This window comes from Hemiscyllium ocellatum, chromosome 5 (genome assembly GCF_020745735.1).
Source record: "Hemiscyllium ocellatum isolate sHemOce1 chromosome 5, sHemOce1.pat.X.cur, whole genome shotgun sequence".
Classification (NCBI taxonomy): Eukaryota; Metazoa; Chordata; class Chondrichthyes; order Orectolobiformes; family Hemiscylliidae; genus Hemiscyllium; species Hemiscyllium ocellatum.
The window spans coordinates 42,613,642-42,639,059 of NC_083405.1; the positions used below are offsets into that span (position 1 = coordinate 42,613,642).

A 25,418-nucleotide genomic window follows, 5' to 3' on the forward strand; every position below is an offset into this window, starting at 1 on the left:
CTGGTCCTCTGATGTTAGCATAACAGTCAAGAGCGTACACAACATCTCTACTTCCTCAAAAGGCTAAGGCAATTCAGCATGTCCACAAGAACATTTACTAATTGTTATGGATGCACCACAGAAAGCATCCAATCCTGATCCATTACAGTTTCAAATGACTGATTCTCTTTGCCTTAAAACAAAACAGACTGTCTCCAAAAAGAAATGAGGGCATCTGGATTTCTGCAAAACTCTAGAACACCATTGGAGATTGGCAGCATCCCCTTGAAAATCTTAGTGTTTTTTTTAAACATAATTTGACATTTCTATCAGTATAACATTCTCTGATGCACCATTTTCTTTTTCATTTATTTAGCCTATGATGAAGTTGAATAATTAGCACTTTTTATTGTACTGCAGACCTAATTTGACAAAAATAACATGTTAACTGATAAGCATCAGTTGTCACAGCTTTCATTCGGGGGAACAGAGTGGCTGTAGGTGAAAAGTCACAGCATAGCATATAATGGTTCATTCTGAACCCCTGAAGGCTTTCAGTAGGGTGGCCCATGCAGCTTATCTGTAATATGCAAACAAGGGCAATACAGTGGTTATGTAACCCAAAACTACTTTAATGTTCTAATATTTTGAGTACACACATGCACCCTCTACTTACTCATATCAGCAGGTCCAACAAAGCAGATCACTGGGGCTGTTTAGGTAAAAGGGTTTGCTAATTTTAAACAAAACATTTACTTTAGGAAACAAAGATGCTGAAGATAGTGAAACAAAAACAGAAATTGCTGAGGACACTCAGCAGGTTTGGCAGCATCTGTGGAGAGAAAGCAAAGTTGATGTGTTGAGCCCAGAGATCCTTCTTCAGAACTGCCAGTACCACAAAATAGTTGTCATTTACGTTGATGACAGGGAGTGGAGAGGGTGGAGAGGTGGGTGGTACTGGAGCAGATAAATGGAGAAGGAATGCAAACAGAAAGAGAGAGACGAAAGTTAGGGAGACAAACGGAAGGTTGATCGTAAGTCAGGAAAGAAGAAAAGCTGATAATGGGGGCAATCAGTCGGTGAAAACGGGTTGGCCGTGCTAAAAGTGCCATGTCATGTCAGAGCCAGGAATGTGGAGGTGGGTAAAGGTCATAGAAGGAGGTGCTCAAACCCTAAAATTATTGAACAGGATATTAAGTCCTGAAGGCTACAGGGTCTCCAAGTGGAAGATGAGATGCTGTTCTTTCAGCTTGCACGGAGTGACAGAAATGTTGACCAAGGACACACAACGGTGTGTTGAAGTGGCAGGCATCCAAAAGCTCAGGGTCACTTGTACAAACAGAATAAAGGTCTGTGTTTTACTACATTTGTGAGCAGCAAATGTAGTGGACTAGACAGAGTGAAGTGCAGGTAAATCACTGCTTCATCTGCAAAATATGGCTGGACCCTTGCACAATGAGGAGGGAGGGTATGAACAGGCAAGTATTGCACATTCTGTCAATGCTTGGGAAGATGCCACGGGGGTTTGGTGAGGTGTTGGGGGTGGAGGAGTGGACCAAGGTATCCCAGTGGGAACAGTCCCTGCAAAAAGCTGTCAAGGGAGGCAAGGAGAATATGTCTAGTTGTAACATCCTGTTGGAGGTGACAGAAATGGCAGCGTGTGATTCTTCGCAAGTGGACGCATCAAATAAAAGTCGTTTTTCTTCTTGAGATAGAATTTCCATTTCTCCTGACCCTCAATCTTCTGTCTCATTTTCAACCCTCCATCCCAATCTAGAAGAAAATTTCTGATTTGGCTCTTCAAACAGTGCTGCTTAACAACTACAACAATTTGAGTATATACAGAGCCCTTCAAGATAGTAAAATGGTCCAGAAGTATAAGACATGTCCAAGCTGTATTCACAACCTGTTGGGCGTGTGCAAACGAGAACTGGATATTGAAAATGATTGATGGGAATCCAGCGGCAGACTGAGCTGACAATGTGATTATCCACTATACACTCAAATACAGGACTGTACTTATACAATCTTTCTATAGGTAAGACAAGGGATTGAAGGTTTTTTTTCTCTCTCTTTCTGTGAATATTATCCTATTAATTCAAAGTGATGCAAAACCTAATATTGGTTCTCTTGTGAACTGAAAATGCAATTGGTTTTTCTTTTTACAGTCATTAGGAGTAATTGATACAACTACATCAATGAATATCAGTAACAAGATAAAACATGATTGCTTCAGAAAATACAAGTGAATACAGAATGCCAAACTTGGTGTAAAGGCAAATAGAATTATTAGCTCATTCCAGCATTCAGAAAACTAGCTATAACATACAAAGTATTATTTTGTAACATTATGAAATACTCTTCACATTCTTTAGATTTACTCCTAGTCATTAAAATCTTTCAGCAAGAAAAGTGAAGCTAAAAACTAAGACAAGTGCAAACTATAGCAACATTGCCACAAGTGTAAAAATATGTTTAGTCATTTTTTAAAATGCTATCCACATTATGAGACAAAATGCTTAAGATTCAAACCTGGTCGTAGCTGTAAAGAGACTTTTCCAGGAGTTAGCTGAGAATTTTGTGATTCTTCTTCTTCTATTATTTTTTCGACTTCAATAAATTCAATGAAATCTGATTTGCAGCCCTTTTCAATAAGATTGGCAACCAAGTCACATCTATGCAGTGATTTATCAGAAAATTCCTGAAGTGCAAAATATTTTGACATTACAATGCAGAACAATTGAAAATCTAAAATTAATCTTAATTTACTGTGAGATTTTCATAACATGCCCCCCCTACTATTTTGTTTGTTTATTAACTGACCACTCATCATTAACTTTAATGAATACTATCTCAAAATGAAACCAACAATACTCATGCAACACATTTAACACAGAGTTGTAACGAATTTACAATACAAAAGGCCTTTTGGCTCATTGTGCCTCCATTAGTCATCAAACATCCATCTATTCTCCAATTTCCCAGCATTTGGCCTGAAGCTTTATATTTTCCAATCAACCTGTTCAATGATTTCATGACACACCTCTGGTGTAGGTGGGACTTGAACCCAGGTCTCCTGGCTCAGGGATAGGGACATTATGCTACTGTGTTTCAAGTGCTCATCTAAATTCTCCTTAAATGCCTTCAGGGTTCACACAAACATTACGTAGTAATACATCCCAAGGTATTTCACAGGAGTAATTATCAAACAAAATTTGACAACCAGCCATACAAGGAAATGTTGGTACATTTAACCAAAGCTTGATCCAAGAGGTAATGCATATTTTTAAAAAGATGAAGCGGTTTGGCAGGGTAATTCCACAGCTTAACAATTAGGCAACTGAGGTCACAGCTGCCAGCCATGAAGCAAAGAAAATTGAGGAAAGGAAAAAGCCAAGAACAGTGCAGAAGTTTCAGAGGGTGTATTGCCAAAGGAAGTTAAAAGATGCTGTATGGCCATTGGAGGAATTGATGACAAGGACAACAAGAGGTAGCTGGACTGATAGATAATGTTCCCGTTCCTTTGATGCTGCCTGACCTGCTGCGCTTTTCCAGCAACACACTTTTAAGCTCTAAAGTAAACATTGGGGGGACTGGTGAACATGACTTAGTGCAAGTTAAAATCAAGCAGCAGCACATTGGATGAGGTCAGGTTTTCAGAGGCTGCAAGGTGGGGCCAAGACAAAAATGTATTGAAATAGTTAAAAGTCTGAGAGATATCAAAGGTACAGCTGAAAGTGTCAGCATCACATAAAATGAGAAGATAGTGCATGTAACAAATGTAAAAGTTGGCAATTTAGAGGATGGACAGGAAGTATGAAAAAATGCTTAGCTCAGAATTACATAGCACTGAAGCTGTGATCTGTCTTGTTCTGCCTCAGATGGTGGCCTAATTAGTGTTTAGCAGACTGGGTTTGTGGAAATGACCAAAGATGATGCTTTGCTCTTCCCAATATCCAACTGGAAAGAACTCTGCCCCCTTAATACTCGAATCAGAGAAGTTGTATGACAAATCAGTGCTAATGCTGAGACCAACAAGGCCAGTAGTGAGGTGGTCTGTGTGTCATCAGTGCAGACGGGAAAGGCTAATGAAATCAATATGAAGTAATACAGAATGACCATTTACTATGGTCCCCAAATGTAGCAGATCTGTTTTATTGCATAAAATTACATCAATTTAAAACATGTATCTTATTTATTCATTAATTAATTACATCACAACGATCAACTCTTTGGTTTTGAGTCTTTTTTTCAATTATTTGGGTCACTATTCGTACACCCTTAATCTGTAATGATTTTCCAGAAAGTCTAGAATATGCATTGTACAAATCTTACATCAGGAACAAGACATCAACAATCAAATCACCTTTTGAAAACACCATCCACATTCAGGACCCAGGAGGAGGCAATCGCTGCAACGGTTCGTTTTTTCAGCAGTGCATTTGTTCCTGACTGGAATGTTAGAAAACGTAAGCGATTAAAACGTAAAGCGATCAGATTCCTCTTTGGGCGCGAACAATCAATCACAACCTTACATGTTTTGATAGCTGCACGGTTGGTTGAGGAGTGCATCCATTCAATCCGGACACGCTGTAACTATTTTAACCATTAATCCTTTTTATTTATGTTTTTTTTAAAAAAACTGCAAGAAATTACAAACGTCATGTCAAGCTGACACTCACCACCTGTCTTGCTGGCTGCAACTGCGATGGTCAAAATATGAACGACGCTTAAGAATACCTTGGCCGGGAAGTGCCTGGATTTTGGGAGCGAGCCGGTTGCGAGAATGAGGACGCGCTGCTGCATGGCGTGAAGAAGCGCCCGGGCGAAGCGACTGAGAGGGGCTTCGGGCTGCGGAGAGTCGCGCACTGACCGTAGGATGAAGCATCCCAGAGCACCAGGGGCTCCCAGCACAAGCTGCCCAGAGACGGACCTCTCCCTCTCCTCCTTCCTTCCTTCCCTCTCTCTCTCTCTCTCTGACTGTCTATTGTGTACTGAGCTTTGGAAATCCCTTTAATCACCCACTCATTCACCCAGAAGCCTATCGTAAATCGAGGGACGAAAGAAACTACTCCCCCAGCGGCTTAAAGAACTCTCTTTAGTCCCTCCTAGGAGTTTCTCTCTCGGAGAACAGAGAGGCAACTTTTCTCTCTCTCTCTGAATAGACAGATCAGTGAATTGGGGCAGAAAAAAATAAAGTTTTAACAGAAGGTTCAGAGACCGACCCCCGCTACGTCTGAAGCCGCAGCTTCTGCAAACATGTTCCCTCGGTTTTTCAGATTGTCTGAAGCTCAATTCATTGTTGCCACGGAAACGCTGAGCAGAGACTGTGCTCGACAAGGCAGTTTCTTTAAAGGTGCACAAGACTGTCCTCACTCCCCAGTCAATAGCATCGAATACCAAGCCGGTCTGTTCCATTTTACTTGGTCAACGTAGCCTCTTTAAAACAAACAACTCAAATAAGTGCTCTTAAAATTGTTGAGAAAAAGTTAATAGTTTACCTTTAAGCACAACCATTTCTTCCAGTGAGGAATGTCGAAAGCTGAATGTTTTATCAGCAGATTAAATTTTAGTTTTTACAAAATTCTGTGGATGCTGGAAACCTGAAATGCAAAATGCTGGAGAAACTCAGCAGATCTGTCAGCATCTGTGGAGAAAGAAGCAAAGACAGGATACGACTCTCTCGCAACTGAACTCAAATTGAACTGAGAAACTGAATTCTGAACAAGTCTTTCGACTCCAAACGTTAAGTCTGTTGTTCTCTCTCTCTCTATTGATGCTGCCAAAACTGCTGAGTTTCTCCAGTATTTCCTGTTTTTATTTAAGTAGAAAAACGATGTAAAATTGTGTCAAATTATATGTTTATTTGCAGAATCACTGGGATTGGTTCCCAAATTAATGTGTTCAGTATTATTTTTGGAAAATAAGTGACTCGAAAAACCATTAACATCAGTTGGCCCATCAAGCCAATCCATTATCATGGCCCATTCTCCTACAAGTCTAGAATTTCTCTGGAGCCACCGTAACAGTCGAATAAATCCATCAGTACCACCATGAACCAAAAAAAAGATGGAGACAAGTTCTCACAAGAAAACATTAATCAGTGTGTTTCCAGTCCAATGAGGATCAAACTGAATCCAATCCTGAGGAATGAACGAAAGGAAATGGAGGATATTGCTGCAGGAAATGCATTTAGGAAACAGTGATTCTAATAAAATAAGGTTTAGAGTAAGAGGAGATTCACATGTTGAAGAATCTAACTGTAGGAGATCTAATTTCAAGCGTTAAAGAAACTGATCGGCCCAGTTGTGTTGGAATCAGGTTCGTAGGTGAAAAGGGTAGAACAGAAAAATCATTTTACTGGACTTGGAGTCAAGGGGTCTGGTTCAATCCTATCACAGCAGCTAGTGAATTAAAATAAATTTAAATGAAACTAAACGCTAGTCCAAGAAATAGAGACATGAAATTACTAAATTGTTGTAAAAAAGCACTAAGTTCAATAATGTCCATTAGGGAAGGAAATATACTGTCCTTACCAAGTCTGGCCTACTTACAACTAAAGCCTCCAAGTGAATGACTGTTAACCGTGCTCTGAAATGGCCCAGAAAGCCATTCAGTTGGATTTAAGAAGACAGCTCATCACCTCGTTTTCAAGGAAAATTAGAATAGTCAATAAGTGCACATTTTGCCAGTGGCAACGTTATCACATTGATAAAAATAAAACAAAACAGTATATGGGCAATGGGAATTTTCAGTGTTTCAGTATGGAGAACAGATATTCCACAAGGAGAAACAAGAGGACACCCAAAGTTAACCATTCCATGAATGGCTTAACATACAAAGTGTTGTGGGGAAAAAGAGACATTTTCTTGAAGCTTTTCATCTTGCAATCATCATTCTCATTGTACAGTATGAAACATTGCTGCTCTTCATATCAGTATTCTTGTAAAAGTCCTGATGTATGCACAACAAAAAGCTTCAGCAAAATCTGCTTTGTCTGCAACATTTAAGTTCTGTAATACCAAATAGCTAAAAGATACAAAAATAAAATGAAAAAGGCATTAGATAAATGTGAATCTTAGAATACAGTAGGTAACCAAGCAGTGTGCAGAAAGTAAAGAGAAGAACTGGAATTGAAATAAGAAGTGTGAGGAGAATATATTATTGGATGGCATTGCATTAAAAATCCTCTAAATTTATAAATAGTCAAAAGTGATTTGGGACAGAGTAGGGACATGAACAGAGATCAACTCATGAAGTCAGAGGTCCTACTAAGATACTAAACGAGTGCTACATATCTGTCTTCTCTAAAGAAGATGGTACTGCCAACATCAAATAATTGAAGAAAGTAACAAATAAATTGGATAAATAAAAAGGAGTCATTTAAAATGTTGCCAGGGCTCAATGTAGAACAGTCATCCAATTCAATTAGAATACATCCCAAGTTGGTAAGAGAAGCGTGGAAATGACAAAGGGCCTAGCCATATTCCTATTCGAGTGGTGCCTGAGGACTGGAAGATTACATTTGTTACATCCCTGCTCAAAATTGGAAGAGGGATAAACCAAGAAACCTGGCTTGTCATCCTAAAGTCAGTGATGGGGAAACTTGGAGATGCTAATACCTTTGCTAAGTAATATTATTTGAAATATCATACAACCCAATGAAAATGATCAAAAGGCCATAATAGAATCTGCCTGACTTCTCCTTGAATTAAATTAATGATTTCAAAATATATCACAGCCAGAAAAATATCCCAAATATGCTGTACATGCACTATTAAATGTTTTTATTTGTGGAATGACAATTACTAAAAGAAATCCTTAAAATTCATTTTAATCTGATAAGCATTTGATAACTTAGTATAGGAAAACAAATCATTTTGCAGAACCTACTGTGATGATTTCCTATTTTCCACTACCAGCTCAGCTGAATCTATATTATTATTCTGACTCACTTGTCGATAGATAGGATAAAAGTCCTATCTTTCGAGCCAAATTAAACACTTTTGTTGAGGGCTGCACAAATTATTTGCCCTTAGTTACTTAAACAGTAGTTGGTTGATATGGTGCAAAGAAAATGCACACCCTGAAATTGATAGTAGCAGATGACTACAAAATAGGTTTCTTTTGAATGTGGACAATCCATAATTATGTTGACAAAAGGGGAGTAGAGCTTAATAAAAGTATTTACATTGTTACATCATTAACATTAAATAGGAGTGAGGACAGAATATTTTAAGGGTCTAATTCTTATCTTTCTGACCTCTTCTGAGGCTGTTTCTGAGTGCAAGTGTTAAATAGTGAAATAGAACATAGAAAAGTACAACATAGAACATAGAAAAGTACAGCTCAGAACAGGCCCTTTAGCCCATGATGTTGTGCTGAAATTTAATCCTAATGCAAAATATAGTAACTTAACCTATGCACCCCTCAGCTAAAACTGGTATTGGATAATATTGGCTTTTCAAGTGTTCTTGATTTTATTGATTGTACAGTGCCATCTGAAATTATCTGAAATCTACTTAATCTCTTTTGGTATATACTTTATTTTAAAATACTACTGTTCATCAAAAAGGCTCACCGAATCTGGTTTGTATTTATACAGACAAATAATAGTTTTTAGTTTGAGATTCCCAAATCTCCTAATCTAATAAAGATGCAACAATGTATAGATCACTCGCTAAAAGTTATTAAAATATTATGAACTAATAAGTAAATAATAAACTTATATCTGAAATAATTATTATAAATCCATCAGTGGTCTTTTCAAAATATGGAATTAATTCATTATCTCCAGTTGTTTCACATACAGATGAGTTGAATTTTCTCTGAGATCAAAACCAAATAAAACCTGAAACTAAAAACTGAAAGACTGTGGATGCTGTAAATCTGAAACAAAAACAGAAATTGCTAGAAAAACTCAGCATCTGTGAAGAGTTAATATTTTGTGTCCAGTTTAAAATCTGACATTTTCCTTATCATCAGTTCTGCGGAAGGGTAACCAGATATGAAACATTAACTCTGATTTCTCTTCACAGATGTTGTCAAACCTGCTGAGTTTTTCCAGCAAAACTTGAAGTGTGGTGGAAAAATGTATCTCCTAATTAATGTTGATTGTTGATTCAAACTTTTGATATACGTGCACACCATACGTCATGAGACCCGGGTTCAATTCCCGATTCTGGTGACTGACTGTGTGGAGTTTGCACGTTCTCCCCGTGTCTGCGTGGGTTTCCTCCGGGTGCTCCGGTTTCCTCCCACAGTCCAAAGATGTGTGGGTCAGGTGAATTGGCTGTGCTAAATTGCCCGTAGTGTTAGGTAAGGGGTAAATGTGGGTTGCGCTTCGGCGGGTTGGTGTGGACTTGTTGGGCCGAAGGGCCTGTTTCCACACTGTAAGTAATCTAATCTAAAAAAATCTAATCTAGTCACAATAGATCTTGAATTAATTCTGAGCTCAGTCAGTTTTGACAGAAATATATTGGATTACTAATTGTGTAATTAAAAGTAGGTTTTCATTTTAGTGTTATGCTGGTACATACTGCAGCATATTTACACATATATGAGCTATTTCTCATAACAATTAGTGGAGTTTTACAATTCACAATAATAAAATCATGTAGGTGAAAATACACAGAATAAGTAGCACCTGAAAAGTATGAAATCGTGCTGTAACCATGAATGTTTGTCATAAATCATGTGGGCAAAACTCAAGGTGTTCATAGATATTCGCAAGGTTTATCAATCCCTCAGAAAACAAACAGGAAATGACATCACCACAAACCCCAGGAACCCCATCCAGGAGAAACATAAATAGAAAGTAGGAGACAACAGCTTCGCTTCACTTGGAGGTCGCCACTGATGATGTTACCTAGCCAGGTAATGAAACGTCTGGATATCAAATCTACAGCTCAGTGAGCAAACCTACACCCTAAAGTTCATAGATATTGTTTGATATTTGAAAACAGTATCACAGTTAATGAAATCTGACTACTTTTTATCACTAATATTTTCAGATTTACAGGTTAATAAAGATAGATACATGCTTGATGGACAGGGAAATTAAGGTCTTGAAGAAGGGGCAGGAAAGTGAATGTGAGGACTGTCAGATTAGCCATGAACCTACTGAATGTCAGAGCAGACTCCAGGGATCAACTATTTCTGTTTCTTATGCTCTAATGTGTGGTAAAGGTATCGAGACACAAAGTAAAAACAGATCAATGTAACTGTGATATAGATGGGCCATGATGTAATCAAATGGTGGAACTGTCTGAATGGACTGAAAACTACATTTCTGTTCCAATGTTTCTTCTTCATAAAAACATAATTTTACAAATTTTCACTCTTGACATTCGACTTCATCTGCTGGAAGCACAATCAGAAATTCAGGCATAAGGTGAGGCCTCTTTCAGTCATGGCTGACCATGGGTTGCATCCTCGTTGTTCTAGCTTTCTGCTTCCCTGAAGCAAAGTTGCTTGTGACTGAAGAGACCAATGCTGGACTGACAATCCAGGTCACAGAGGTCACATCTGCTAGAGCCGCTGCACTCCTTCCTCCGTGCCTGCTTGTTTGCTGCAGTGCTCATCAGCTTCTTTTCCCCTGTCTTGAGGTGTTCGTTCAGGGTACTTCACTATCTCATGCAGTCAGCTGCAAGTCTTTCCCAGGACTCTGTAATGATATCAAGTGCCTTCATGCTCCTCATGCAGATGTCCTTATAGCACAGCTGGGGACGTCCAATGGGTCTCTTCCTGGGTGCAAGCTCTCCACGTCATGGACATGACCCAGCCAGTACTGTCCCTGCTGCCTGACCAGAATGCGATAGGACCACTGCATTGGACAATCTGTCTTGCCACAAAATACCCAGGATACGGCAGATATTCCTCAAGTGGAAGTCTTCTCTCTTGTCTGGCATATGAAGTCCACATTTCACTGCCATACAGCAGTGTGCTTATGATGCTGGCATTGTAGACTGACATTTTTGCCTTCACTGTCAGCTTAGGATTGGTCCATATTCAAGTCGTGAGGCAAGTATGAGTTGAGGCTGCTTTCCCCATCCTCTTGTTGATCTCTGTGTCCAAGGAGTGATTGTCAGTGATGGCAGAGCCAAGGCAAGTAATTTGATGGATGATATTGAGTTTGTGGTTGTTAATGGTGATGACCAGCAGTGCCTCTGTGTCCTGTCCCAGGACGCTCATCTTCTTCAGACTAATAGTCCAAAACCTTTGCAAGCGTGGGATAGGTGGTTTATCAGTAACTGGAGTTCCTGATGGGCGTGTGTTGCAACTGAAGCATTATCAGCAAACAACATGTCCCTGATGAGTGCTGGACGTACTTTGGGTTCTGAGGTGGGCCAGGGAGTGTGGGAGCGAGGACACAGCCTTTTTTGATGCTGCAGCAGATGTCGAAGGGCACAGAGGAGCTGCTGTTGAATTGCACAGTCCCCGTCATGTTACTGTGGAAGGATTCGATCATGCTCAGCTGTTTTGGTGGGCAGCCGATCTTCAGAAGAACCTTGAAAAGGCTGTTTCTGCTCACCAGGTCGAATGCCTTGGTGAGGTTGATGAAGGTGACATTCTCTGTTCTCTGCATTTCTTCTGCAGTTAGTGAAGGGAGAAGATCATGTCTACTATTGACCTTTTAGCTTGGAAGCTTTGACTCTGGCACGTTCTGCCAATTTCTGCAGGCGAGTCAAAATGACCTGAGCAAAGGCTTTGCCAATAGTATTGGCATAAAAGACATCATAATCTTCATAGAATCGTTTCTGCCCAAGTTTTTGTTATGATATGGGTACTTGGTGGCAAAGATTTAAATTGGGCATGTGAATTTGTAAAATATATCCTGCAATTACAAATTCTATTATTGCTACTAATGTTTAGAAAATTGCTTTGTGTCTACTGCCATACTCTTTACAAAGAAATATTAATCAATGTTGTAATTTCTTGCATTATTACCTGTGAATTATTGACTACAAATTACAGATCAATTTTATTGCATGCTCCATAATTTGACACAAGTTTGTATCATGGACCCATGGATGCATTTACAAAACAGAAAGAGATCTTTCAGCCATCATCTTCATGCTGATCAATGAAGCTCTGATTACACTACTCTCATTTTCCTATTTTTAGCCCATAGCTCTGGAGGCTATGACAATGCAAGTGAATATCTAAATGCTGCTTAAAAGTTACAAGAGTTTCTGACTCAACCACCCTTTCAGGCAGGGAGTTCCAGATGCCCACTATTCTCTAGCTCAAAAAAAATCTCCTCAGCTCTGCTCTTAGCCTTCTACCTCTTAACTTAAAACTTTTGCTCCATAGTTGATCTCTTTAATAATGAAAAATGTGCTTTCTGATCAACCTCATTTATTCCCTCGTAATCTTTCACAATTCTATCATGTCCCCTCTCAACCTTTGCTATAAAGAAAACAAGCCCAGTCTACCCAATCTTTCCCAATATCTCAGAACCTCTAAACTAGACAGCATCCTGATAAATTTCCTCTACCCCACTTCTAGTGTATTCACATCCTTCCTATAATGTGGTGACCAGAACTTCAGGTAGCTTGCCAATTGTACGCTAACCAGCATCTTGTACATTACCGTATAATTTATTTTCCCTTATATACCATGCCTCAGCTAATAAATGCAAGTATCTCATATGCTTCCTAACCACCTTTGCTTCCTGCTCTTCTAACTTCAGAGACCCTTTTCAGGGTCCTATTATTTATAGTATAATCCCTTCACTTGTTAGCTCTCTCCAAATGTATTACCTCGCACATTTCCAGATTGGATTCTATTGACTATCTGCCCAGTTGACCAGTCCACTTATATTCTGCTGCAGTTTATGGCTATCTTCTACACTGTTTATTACTCTACCAATCTTTGTGTTATCCATGTTAGTCTTCAATCCCGTCTGCTCTAACTTTCTTGACCAGTCTGCAATGTGAGACCTTTTCAAAAACCTTGCTACAATTCATGTACATTATAACAAATGCATTCTCTTCATTACTCTTGGCTAGCCATATATGAACAAGTAACAAGAATAAGCCACTTGGCCCTTAGATCTTCTGTCCTTCAATAAAATCATGGTTGCCCTGAGTTTAATCACAATGTTACATTCCTGCACACCCCCAATAATTTTTCATGCCCATGGTAATCAATAATCTATCTATCACTGCCTTAAAATAGTTAAAGATTTTGCATCCTCTGCCTTTTGAAGAGGGGAATTCCAAAGATTCACAATCATATGAAGAGAAAACAAAAGTGCTACTCAAAACGTTCAATCTAATTTTTCTACTACACCTTTCCTTTAACAAATCCATGCTGACTCTCCACAATTAATTCCCGTCTCTGCAAGTGCAGCCATATTTCACCCTTCAGAATTCTTACTTAATTATTTACCCACCACCAAGGTTAGACTGATTTGCCTCTAAATTCCAAACCAATCCTTTCTCCCATTTTTAATAATGGAACAGCATTAGCAGTCCTCTAGTTCTCTCACCAATGCAACACTTAACATACTGGCTAACGTAAAACCAAATTCTTGTCATGCTAATGGGATATATATTGGGTGCCGTTACTTTGTTTTCACTTAAGTAAGAATATGCTTGAAGTTACAGAGTGCCTGACTCTTCCTCAGGATGTCTAAAAGTATTTCACTGTACCAATTGAAGTATTTTACAAGACATATGTAATTATGCAATTTGGTCACATAAATAACTATTGATGCTCCTTTGTAATGTTGGTTTGTGAATTACTATTAGCCAAGAAACCAGGAAGAATTTTCTCAATTTTCTTCAAGTAGTAGAATTAGATCTCTTATGTCCAAAAAAAAGTGCAGATAATTTAATAACTAATCCAAAAGCTAATATTCTTAAATGTGCAACCCATTTGAGAGTTAAAGCTCCCAAACAATGAGAATTATGGAAGAACAAAGAAGAGAGGGGAGCAACTCAAATGCATGCAATAGCAACAAGGAAGCATAGAATACCACTTTACCATACACAACAGATATGGATGGAAAAACAATACATCTATGCATGATGAGTATTTTAAAAACTTTTTCACTGGATGTGGGCATCACTAGTTAGGCCCGCAGGGATTAAAAACACAAAAGAAATGGAAACTGGAAGAATTACAGGGGAAACCAAAGTCAAATGTCACAACTTCAATAATATTACAAATATTATGTAATTAATAACAATTTGAATACTCAAGGTATATGAATATGTAATTACAATTGTGGGAGATGGTACATCCTTGATAGTAAAGCTCTTTTGAAAATTCAGTAAAGGTGATTGTCTAAGTATAAGGGAAATCAGTTTCTGAGTTGGTCATCCAAGAGCAAAACTATCTGTTGGAGTGATTCTGACCTGGATGTTTCTAGCAGGTGAACCAGTTACAAGGAACTCTGTTTGGTTCAGCTTGTGAGCATTAATGCTTTTAAGACTATGCAATAAATAAATCAGTCCTTTTACCTAAAGTTGTGTGAAGACTATAGCTCCTGGAGCAACCTTGCAAGGAAGTCATGGAGCTGCCCTTCACTGAACATAAAGAGCACATTCTGGCAAAATTAAGTCATTCTACACCAGAACAATGGAAGACTCACATGAACAAGACAAACAACTTATCTAATACAACTATAGGTCAGAACTATTTATGATCTATTTATAGCAGTTTTTAATATCAATGTATAATAAATAATGCGTATTGAATTGAAGTCTAAGCCTGAAGACAATTCTTGACCTTGCCCTCTCCTCAACCAGTCTGTCTTGAACATCAAACCACACAATAAAAAAACAACAATAGAGCTATTGGCATGCCAGTGTGACTCACTTGGGGCATGTCTGCAATGATAACTGTGCCTTAAGTTATCCAAGTGAATTGGCAAAGTCACAGGGAAAAAAAACAGCTTCACCAAGGCTACAATATTTCATGGATGAATACAAAATAAAGGGACAAGAATCCTGTGGTTGTCAAACATCAAAATCTGGACCAAGCTGGATGCGTGTGGCTACTGGCATGATATGCGAACACAAGAAAACATTTTAAATTACCTCAGCTTCAGAAATTTTGCGATAAATGTCATAATTATACCAGACAAAATTGAAATAGCTGTTGGTATATCCTGATTTCCTGAATTTGGTAGAAAACTAATTAAAATTTTACCAAAGGGTGGAAAAACTTTGATATCCTACAATCACCAATTACTGTATCAATCATCAATCATGACATTTCATTGCCACTTCTTTGCACCTTCACAACTGGCATTCCTGAAATCCCTGCCAGCCCTACTTTCTACTGGTTCTGGAAAGTCACTCTCTTCCCAATTCACTTTCTAACTCCTCATTCTCTAGTCTTTGGCCCTCAATTGACCACACATTTCTACAGCGACTGACCTATTCAGGTATGTCTACACCCTGCCCTCCATTTGCAATGCCCTAGAACCCATTAAAATCAACACTCTCTCCCTTTCTAATGGTGGTTCAGTGGTTAACACTATTGTCTCACAGCACCAGGGATCCAGGTTTGATTCCAGCCTTGGGCAACTCAAAGATGTGTAGATTAGGTGGATTGGCCATGCTAAATTGTCCATAATGTGCAGGGATTTGCAGGCTAGGTCGGTTAGCCATGGGAAAAGTAGGGTTACAGATATAGGGTAGGGGGATGGGGCTGGATAGGTGTGGGCCCATTGGGCTGAATGGCCTTCTTCCACACTGATTATTTTATTCTAGCTGTCTGTGTGGAGTTTGCATGCTCTCTCCATTTCTGCTGTGTGCTCTTGTTTTCTTCCACAGTCCAAAGATGTGTAGGTTGATGGATTAGCCAAGGTAAGTGTGGGGTTAAAAGGATAGATTGGGGAACTGAGTCTGGTATGGACGTTATTCGAAGAGTTGGTGCAGACTTGACAGACCCAATGGCCTCTTGCTGCACAGTAGGGATTCGATGATTTCCAGCCTTTCTCTCAACATGGGTCCCATTGTCACCAAGGAGGAGAATATCTTCCCCCCAATCCCACCAACATCCCATTCACTCAGCTACCCCCCACACTCCCCCCCCGGCCACAGCCTCATTCCTGATGAAGGGATAATGCTAAAAATGCCAATTTTCCTGCTCCTCGGATGCTGCCTGACCTGCTGTGCTATTTCCAGCACCACACTCTCAACCCATTGTCACAAAGCCTAAGTTGAAAGATAGCCAGTCTCCAACAGATCTGGTAGGACCATGTAATGCAATGCCTTCTATCTTCTTTTTCTGAAACTGTATAGGGTCATCACAGAATTAAAAACTAACCCCTGGATTCTTTTCCTCAATTACAAAGAATTCCTAAAATCACTTTCCCCTGTCCCCTCCAGCCTCCCCTCTAAATTTAGGCGTGAGCACCGCATAAACTCCTATTCCATGGAATTTAAGGCTATTTGGTCATTTGACTCTGCCAATTCCCTTTCTTTCACTAAATCAGTGAAGGAAACTCTAATGTTTTACTTGCCCAAAATCTAAAGCCGCAATGTTCCCTAGTTTCTCCTTATCTCCCCATATTTTTGAGTCCACTGGGTGTCCTGCACCCTCAATATGATTGAAATGATTGCATTGCAGGCAGTTCGGAAAAGATTCATTTGACTAATTTCAGAGATGAAAGGCCTATCCTATGAGGAGATTGAGCAGCTTAGTCCCTTACTCTCTGGAGTTTGGAAGGATGAGAGCAGATCTAATTGAGATCTAGAAGACGGGCTTGATAAAGTAAGTGTAAAGCAGAAGTTTTACCTTGTGGGGAAATCTGGAATGAAAGAGTCTAAAGGATGACAAATTTAAAACAAAAATGAGGAGAAATTACTTTGCTCACATAGTTGTGAACCTGTGGAATTCACTGCCGCGGGATACAGTGGACATTGGGTCACTGAAGACATTTAAGGAAAAGGTAGACAATTTTTAAATTAGTAAAGGGCTAAAGGGTTATGGGGAATGGGCAGGAAAGTGGAGCTGAGTCTGAGATGAGATCATCCACAATCATTGTAAATTCTGGAGCCAGCTTGCGGGACTGAATTACCTACCATTGCTCCTAGTTCTTATGAAACTAAACTATTGTCCACACAACATCCTTCCTGATTTTATTCACACTGTTGATGATTCTCTTGTCTCAAGTCAGACTCTCTCGTTCAACTCTGCCATCATTACCCACCTATGGAAAAAAAAATCTCTGGTAAAGTGATACCTCCATCCTTGGAAATTATTGAAACAGTTCCAATATATCTTTCCTCTCCAAATCCCTTGTCTGTTTTGTTGACTCCCAAATCTGTGCTTATTTTCCCCAGAACTTCAAGTCTGAAGCCTCTGGTCAGGATTCTGCCTCTGTAACAGCATGGAAGTAAAGCACAAATGACAGTGTAAATAGCAGTGACAGAATTGAACTTCCCCTTAGCATTTTCAACCTTTCTGCAGCCTTTAAAGTGGTTGATACACAATCCTTCGCCAATGCCTCTCCAATGTCATCCAGCTGGGTGGGACTGTACTTGCCTGATTCCATTCTATATCCACACAAACGTAGCCGGAGAATCATTGTGGTGGAGTTTCTTCCTGTTCCCACACCATTCCCACTGGTGACCACCAAAGGATACCCTATCCTATTCTTCAACTTTAACATGATGTCCCTCAGCAGCAGCATCTAAGATAGCAACATCATGTACGCTGCTGACATCTAGTTTTACATAACTCCCTTGATTGCTTCACTGAATCTAAATTATAAAATTACTTGTCCAACATTTGGTAGTGGATGAGCATAAATTTCCACCCCTGAAATATCAAAAAGATTAAATTCAGTTATATGACACCATCCTTTCTGTAGCAACAGTCTGTGGCTAAATTAGAATATTTGCAATATTGGTGTCATATTTGATAATGTAATAAATTTCTGACTATATATTCACACCATCACCAAGACTGGCTATTTCTACATTACCCCATTCTAAACTGCCCCTGTTCATCTGCATGTGAAATCCTCATTGACACAATTTCCAGCTCTAGACTTGATCATTTCTTGCTGATTTCTCACATTCAAACATCCATAAGTTTGAGTTAATTAAAAACTTTGTTTCCACAACCAAACCCATATATAACTTTGTTCATATATCATTCCTGTAATTACTGATCTACACTCACTTCTGATAAATCAATGCCTTGATTTTAAAATTCTTATTTATTTTTTGAAATGATTCCATAGTCTGACATCTTCCTATCTTTGTAATTTCTCCAGACTTACAATCTTCAGACTAAGGGATAATAAAGCACTGCAGATGCTGGAGATCTGAAATAAAATGAAACCCAGCAGGTCTGGTAACATCTGTGGAAAAAAAATATGATGTTTCGAATCCGATGATTCTTCATCAGAATTGTTCCGATGGAGAGTCACCTGACTTGAAACGTTGACTCTGTTTTCTTCCCACAAATGCTGTCAGACTTGCTGAGTTTTGCTAGTAAATTCTTTTTTTTTGTTTTAATCCTCCTTTCTATCTGTACTTCTCTAATTCTGAGAACTTTCAACATTAATCACTGCACTATTGACAGTTATGTCTTGGATATTCAAACTCCTATCGACTGGAATTCCCTCCCTAAACTTCTGACCCCTTTTACGTTGCTTTCCTCCTTCAAGACATTTCTTAGAACCAAGTCATGGACCAAGCTTTTGGTCATTTTCCAATATTTCATTGATTGCTCAATGTCATGTTGTTTTATACTGAAGCACTTTGGGATGTCTTATTTGACTGTCGATATGATATAAATTTAAGTTGCTATTTAGTTGTTTGAACAAGAGAATGAAATTTGACGCAGAATGTGAATTTGGAGTTTCAAAGTTCAATAAGTCAGCTGGAGATTATGTTTCCAGCATGAGGTCTCCAGGTTGTTGAAAAAGGTAAAGGTTCATCAAACATAGATGAAATAAACAAGAGAAAGGTCTTGAATAGTTTCTTGTCTTGAGCTTTTTAGGCAAGTTCCAGGCTGAATTGTAGGAATCTACAAACTGCTGAGAAAGCTACTTGCAAAGTAGAGGCTGTGGCAAAGAAGTGATGAGCATAGTCAGAGTTTCAACAGCCCCAGCACCTGGTGATGATTATCACTGATGCTTTTTATTCAGGAATGGGCGCCACCTTACCATAGGCTGTATATGGGGGTGGGGCTGGAGTGAACAACTTTTGGCATGCACTTCCCAGTGATTTGCACTAGTTTAATTCACATACACCAAATCTACATATATAGTTATAAAATTGGTTTGAAATACAATCAGTATGTGTTTCCATGAACTTGTGGTGATTCAAAACCACAAGATAATTATTTTTTTAAAATGCATGAAACCCCAGCAAAACTACAGTGTACTTAACTTAAATTGCAAAACTATATAACAGTAAAGGTCGAGCTGAGTCAAAACCATGCAACTAGTATCAGTGAATCGATGACCAAATGGCTGCTTATGGTATTTAGGCTTCTGGTGTTGCAAACAAGACGAAATGAAATTGTAACAGAAATTGAAAATTGTACTCACTGCAAAAGGCAATATCTGAACTTAATCTCGGGGGATCCAACTGCAGGATTAGCCATACCCATTCCTTTCAGTGCAGAAAGCGTATATGATTGTAGCGTGCAGAGATTATGAAAATGCTGTTGAAGCCCAAGCAAGGTTACAAAATGATGTGAGTTTAGCACTAGTTAAAGTTAAGTCCAGGAACCCCGCACTGCTCAGTTTTACCTTCTTCCCAAAATTCACAAACCTGATTGCCCCGGTTGACTCATCATCTCAGCCTTCTCCTGCCCCACCAAATTTATCTGTGCATACCTTGACACTGGCCTGTCCCCCTTCGTTCAGAATCTTCCCATATATGTTGGGGACACCATCCACATCCTCCACCTCCTTCATGACTTTAGGTTCCCCAGTGCCCGATGCCTCATCTTCACAATGGACATTCAGTCCCTGTACACATCCATCCACAATGACGAGGCCTCCAAGCCCTCCCTTTCTTCCTCTTCAACCCAATCAGTACCCTTCCACTGACACACTCATTCATTTGGCTGAACTGGTTCTCACCCTCAACAATTTATCCTTCGAATCCTTTCACTTCCTCCAGACCAAAGGGTTGGCCACCTGCATGGGCCCTAGCTTTGCCTCACTCTTTGTCAGGTATGTGGAAGAGCCCATCTTCTGCTGCTACACTGACACCATTCTCCACCTTTCCTTCTGCTACATTGATGACTGTATCAACACCACCTCGTGCTCTCATGAGAGGTTGAACAGTTCATCAACTTCATGAACACCTTCCACCCAACATCAAGTTCACCTGAAACATCTCAGACACCTCCCTTCCCTTTCTGGACCTCTCTATCTCCATTTCCGGCGACTGACTCAACACGGACATCTTCTTCAAACCTAACGACTTCCACGGCTACCTGGACTACATCTCCTCCCACCATGCCTCCTATAAAAACACTATCCCTTATTTCCAACTCCTCCACTGCATCTGTTCCCCAGAGGACCAATTCCACTTTAGAACATCCCAGATGGCCTCCTTCTCCAAAGTCCGCAATTGTCCATCCCAAGTAGTCAACGATGCCCTCCAACGTAACTCCTCCACTTCCCTTACATCCACCCTTGAATCCCACCCCTCCAATTGCAATAAAGACAGAACCCGTGTCCCCAACACTCAACAGTCCTCACCTTCCACCCCTCCAAATTTTGGATACATCACATCATCCTCCTCCATTTCCGCCACCTACAATATACCACCAAAGATATATTTCCCTCCCCACTCCTGTCTGGGTTCCAGAGAGACCATTCCCTCTGTGACTCTCTTTTAGGTCCAAGGCCCTCACTGTCTGTGTGGAGTTTGCACATTCTCCCCATGTCTGCGTGCGTTCCCTCTGGGTGCTCCGGTTTCCTCCCACAGTCCAAAAATGTGCAGGTTAGGTGAATTGGCCATGCTAAATTGCCCGTAGTGTTCGATGAAGGGGTAAATGTAGGGGAATGGGTCTGGGTGGGTTGCTCTTTGCAGGGTCGGTGTGAACTTGTTGGGCTGAAGGGCCTGTTTCCACATTGTAAGTAATCAAAACTAATCATCGAATTGAATCGAATTAACCCACCAGTCCCTCCCGGCATCTTCCCCTGCCAGTGCATGAAGTGCAAAACCTGCACCCACACCTCCCCCCTCACCTCTGTCAAGGCCCCAAAGGATCCTTCCACATCCCACAGAGATTTACCTGTACTTCCACACACGTCATCTACCATGTCCATTGTTTTCGATGTGGTTTCCTCTACACTGGGGAGACAGGATGGGAGCTTGGGGAACGTTTCAGAGAACATATCTGGGACACACACACTAACCAACCCGACCACCTTATGGCTAAACACTTTAACACTGCCTCCCAGTCATGCAGGTCCTGGGCCTCTTACACCATTTAACACTAGCCACCCAATACCCAGTGAAAGAAATGCCTCATCATCAGCCTTGGGACCCCCAACCACATGGCATCAATGGGGATTTCACCAGTTTCCCCATTTCCTCTTCCACCACCTTATCTCAGATCAACCTTCCAACTCAGCACCACCCTCTTGAACATCCTACCTCTCCATCTTCCTTCCCACCAATCCATTCCACCTTCCTCTCTGACCTATCACCTTCACCCCCACCTTCATCTACCTATCGCATTCCCAGCTACCCTTCCCCACCCCACCTCTATCTCATTTATCTCTCAGCCACCTTGGCCCATAAGCCTCATTCCTAATGAAAAGCTTATGCTCAAAACATCGACTCTTCTGCTCCTCGAATGCTGCCTGACCAATTGTGCTGTTCCAGCACCACACTCTGACTCCGATCTCCAGCAGTCCTCACTTTCTCCTACAAGTTAAAGCTAACCTGCATGAATTATAGTGAGTCTGTGCCAGTAGAGGTGCCAGTGTTGGACTGGGGTGGATAAAATCCGAAGTCAGATGACACCAGGTATAGTCCAACAGGTTTATTTGAAATCATAAGCTTTTGGAGCGTAGCCCCTTCATCAGTTAAAGTGAGAGAGAAGCACACAGAACACAGAATTTATAGGCAGACAGATCAAAAGATCTTACAAATAGAATGAGTGGAGTGTTGAATAGTAAGTCTCTACAAGTAATCAAAAGTGTTAGACATTGTGAGTAAAGTGTCAACAGCTGAATAACAAGTGAAGGGATGAGCTATAATCTGGTTAAATGAGGCAGAGAGATAAATATAAAAATTTAAAAATAAGGTGATGCTCTGACATCCAGCCTCCGATCTTCTGGTAAGCGTCCTCCAAGGCATCCTTCGAGATACACAGTAATACAAAATCACCAAACAGAAACTAATAGCCAAGTTCCATACCCGTAATCTTGTGACACTACCACACTGTCCTGTATCTGTAAAAGTTTCCTTATTGTCCTGTTTTGATATCACCACTTCGGTAAATCATTATGATCTCTCTACCTTAATTAGATTATACGGTTTTGGATTATTTATTACTTTGAATAGATCCTCAGCGTGTGACTCTTATACCTATCATGCTATTCCAGTCATTTGGTTTGTCTCCAGCACCTCCTTATTTAGTATATAAATATTTTAGCATTAAAACATGCCTTAATTTACTGTGAAACTGATCGGTGGACACAAGTGAAGTTGGTAAATCATTTAGACAGTTTTGATCTAAGTCATTTATGTTTTCAAAAATTGTACTACTCAGATGATGGACAAGGCACTTTCATTAAAAATGTTATTTTTGTGATAAATCTATGTTTACCTATATTAATAAACTACAATTCATTACAAGTTTTAAATATAGCAGGGATTCTTTAAAATAAAAATTTATGCTCTACAATGCTGTCCAATGGCATTGCTTTAGGGATTTTTCTTTTGCTTACAATTATATAATTGAATCCCAAAATCAATTTGGAAAACCAGCAGAGTTTAATCACAATTTGCATCCGGATTGAAGATTCAGTCCAATTTAGAAACTCCTTGTTAAACTCTGAAGGTGACCTTGAGTTAAATAGTGCTGAAACTGACAAAGATGAAGTAATTATTAAAGAGGGGATAATTTCAACTGTTCCAAAATTCTTGTGCCTGCCAGAAATACTTCAGTTGATAAAAATACATCAAAGACACTAGGGAAATCAAAAATGTAAAGTCGTTAGTAACCAATGCCCTGTTCAGGCTTTGTATGGCAGTGCAAATCACTGATGTGGTTAGCTAGTGTATCTTACACAGAAAGCAAGAGTTTTCAAAGCCAATGGTCACATGATAATCCTACCAGTTGCTAGATAAAATGTGGTTGATGTTAACTTGTTCTGCTGAACAGCAGCAGTGCAAGGGACAAGATAAAATCAGGTAAGTTGATTCATCAATTGACTGACCTGCAGTTACATATTTTTCTTTGTTCACGGGATATGGATATGGCTGGCGATTTATTGCCCATCCCTAAATAGCAGGGACAAATTGATACAGAGCTACCTCCTTGAATTGTGGCAAGTCCATTACTATAGGGATACCCACTGTGCATTCAGAAAGGGAGTTTGAGAATTTTAACCCAGTGACTGGTGAGGAAACAAAACAGGCTATTTCCAAGTCAGGATAGTACGTGATATGGAGAGGAGCCTCGGTGAGTTACTGCAGTGCTTTCATTTTCACTCAATACCATTTTGTCTTTAAGACCCCGATAAACATTTTTTAAAAAACAGCCATTTGAATTCCATTTCAACTAAGCCCATGGTTCCTTTCTTATAAGTGTTTAAAATTCCAAGTTTTTTTAACAAATTCTCTTTCATCTTAGTGAACATTCAACCAGTATTCTAAACATGCCCAGTTGAGTATATTACAGATACATAACCAAATCACCACAGGCTCATCACATAACACACCTCTACCATGCCTTATGAATTTCATAGGTTTTTGATGGTGCATGTACTGGAGAAATTATGCTAAAATGTTCTCCTTGTGGATTTTTAACACCATATTTTTGGTAAATCATTTGGTTTTTGGCCAAATAAATTTTCAAAGTAGCTTTTATGTTATCTACTCTCAATGATTAACAAACTAAAGAAGTTTTATCTGTCACTGGGCAAATTAAAAGATGGTAGTAACTTTAAAATAATGCATTGTGATTCTTCCTATTGCTTAGCAGTTTGTGTAAACTTTAATTTGTTTTATTAAAAAACGACTTATTCAAATGTATTGCCTATCTTAATTATGATTATCAGTCGATTGAAAATGATCTAACTAGATCAGTGGATGTGGTGTATTTGAATTTTCAGAAGGCATTTAATAAGATCCCAAACCTAGCAGGTTTGGAAATACAATTAGAACACATGGGAATGGGGATTAAGAACGGATTAACAGACTGATGACAGAGAGTAGGAATAAACAGATCATTCTCATGATGGCAAGCTATTGATAGTGGGGTACAACAAGGGGAAGTGCATTCAACATGGATTGCTCACAATCTCATAAATGATTTGGATATCGGGGATCAATTGTATTATTTTCAAATTTGCTGATGACACCAAAATGGGTAAGGAATTGGTAGAAATGAAGAGTTGGTAGAACTGGATAGAAATGACCATTAAAATGTGCTAAGCAGCAAAGCTTAATTATAACACCAATTTGTTTTTGCTTTTTTTTGGTTAAGAAGCAGAGCTAGAGAGAGAAAGGAAACAGCCCCAATTCAGGATCACTATGTAGTAGGTTGGCAACTGGAGCAGAGATATGAGTTAGTTTAACTAACGCTGATTTTCAATTGCCTCTAGTGAGGCACACTCCTAGCTGGCCTCAACAGAATTCACAAGTATATGGGGTGGAAAATGAGTTGACCTTTATCCTGGTGCTTACTTTATCTTAGAACCAGCTTTTCATCTCTCCATTCCACTTTTCTCTCACACACCAACCTCTCTCTTTCTCACCTAGTTGTCCTCATCTCTTAGCCCTCTCACTTTCCCTGTCTTACTCTGCCACCCATTGCCAGGCCCAGCCTATAGACCACCAACACCTCACCGGGCCTTAGGCTGCTCTCTGCTCGTCCAATCACAGATTGGTTCTGTCCTGCACTTCCTACTTGTAAGCTCATCATTAAGTCCTTGGAACATCAGTATGAGAGGAAGGGCCTCAGATAGGGACGCGGCTCCTTGCAAAATCTTTCCCTGATATTTAGTTGTATTTGAAACTCCACCTTCACAGTGAATATATATATATATAAAAAAAGGTTTCCTGAGCTTTCTGGTCTATGATCTACCTTCTGTAAGAAGGTTATATAATTATTAGTTACGGAAATCCTATGAATGATCTGCAAATTTGTCTACCACTAAAACAGATGCTGGCCATATGAAATCCTCTGGCAGTCAGTATGGGCTGTAGGTAAAGCACCATAATGTTCCATCTGCCTAATGTGAATAATATGAAATCATTGAA

At 39.6% G+C, this 25,418-nt stretch overlaps 1 protein-coding gene across 1 annotated transcript in view; it reads right to left on the minus strand.

The window, feature by feature from the left end:
* itgb8 (integrin, beta 8) overlaps nucleotides 1–4,950 on the minus strand; it is a 100,195-nt gene extending 95,245 nt beyond the window's left edge. Inside the window, exons 1-3 of the mRNA XM_060825306.1 lie at nucleotides 4,662–4,950; nucleotides 4,346–4,431; nucleotides 2,512–2,680 (exon numbers count right to left, since the gene is read on the minus strand). Coding sequence (XP_060681289.1) covers nucleotides 2,512–2,680; nucleotides 4,346–4,431; nucleotides 4,662–4,785 — 379 coding nt within the window. The 5' untranslated portion in view covers nucleotides 4,786–4,950. The remainder of the gene's footprint in view (nucleotides 1–2,511; nucleotides 2,681–4,345; nucleotides 4,432–4,661) is intronic.
* Nucleotides 4,951–25,418: the final 20,468 nt, after the last annotated feature.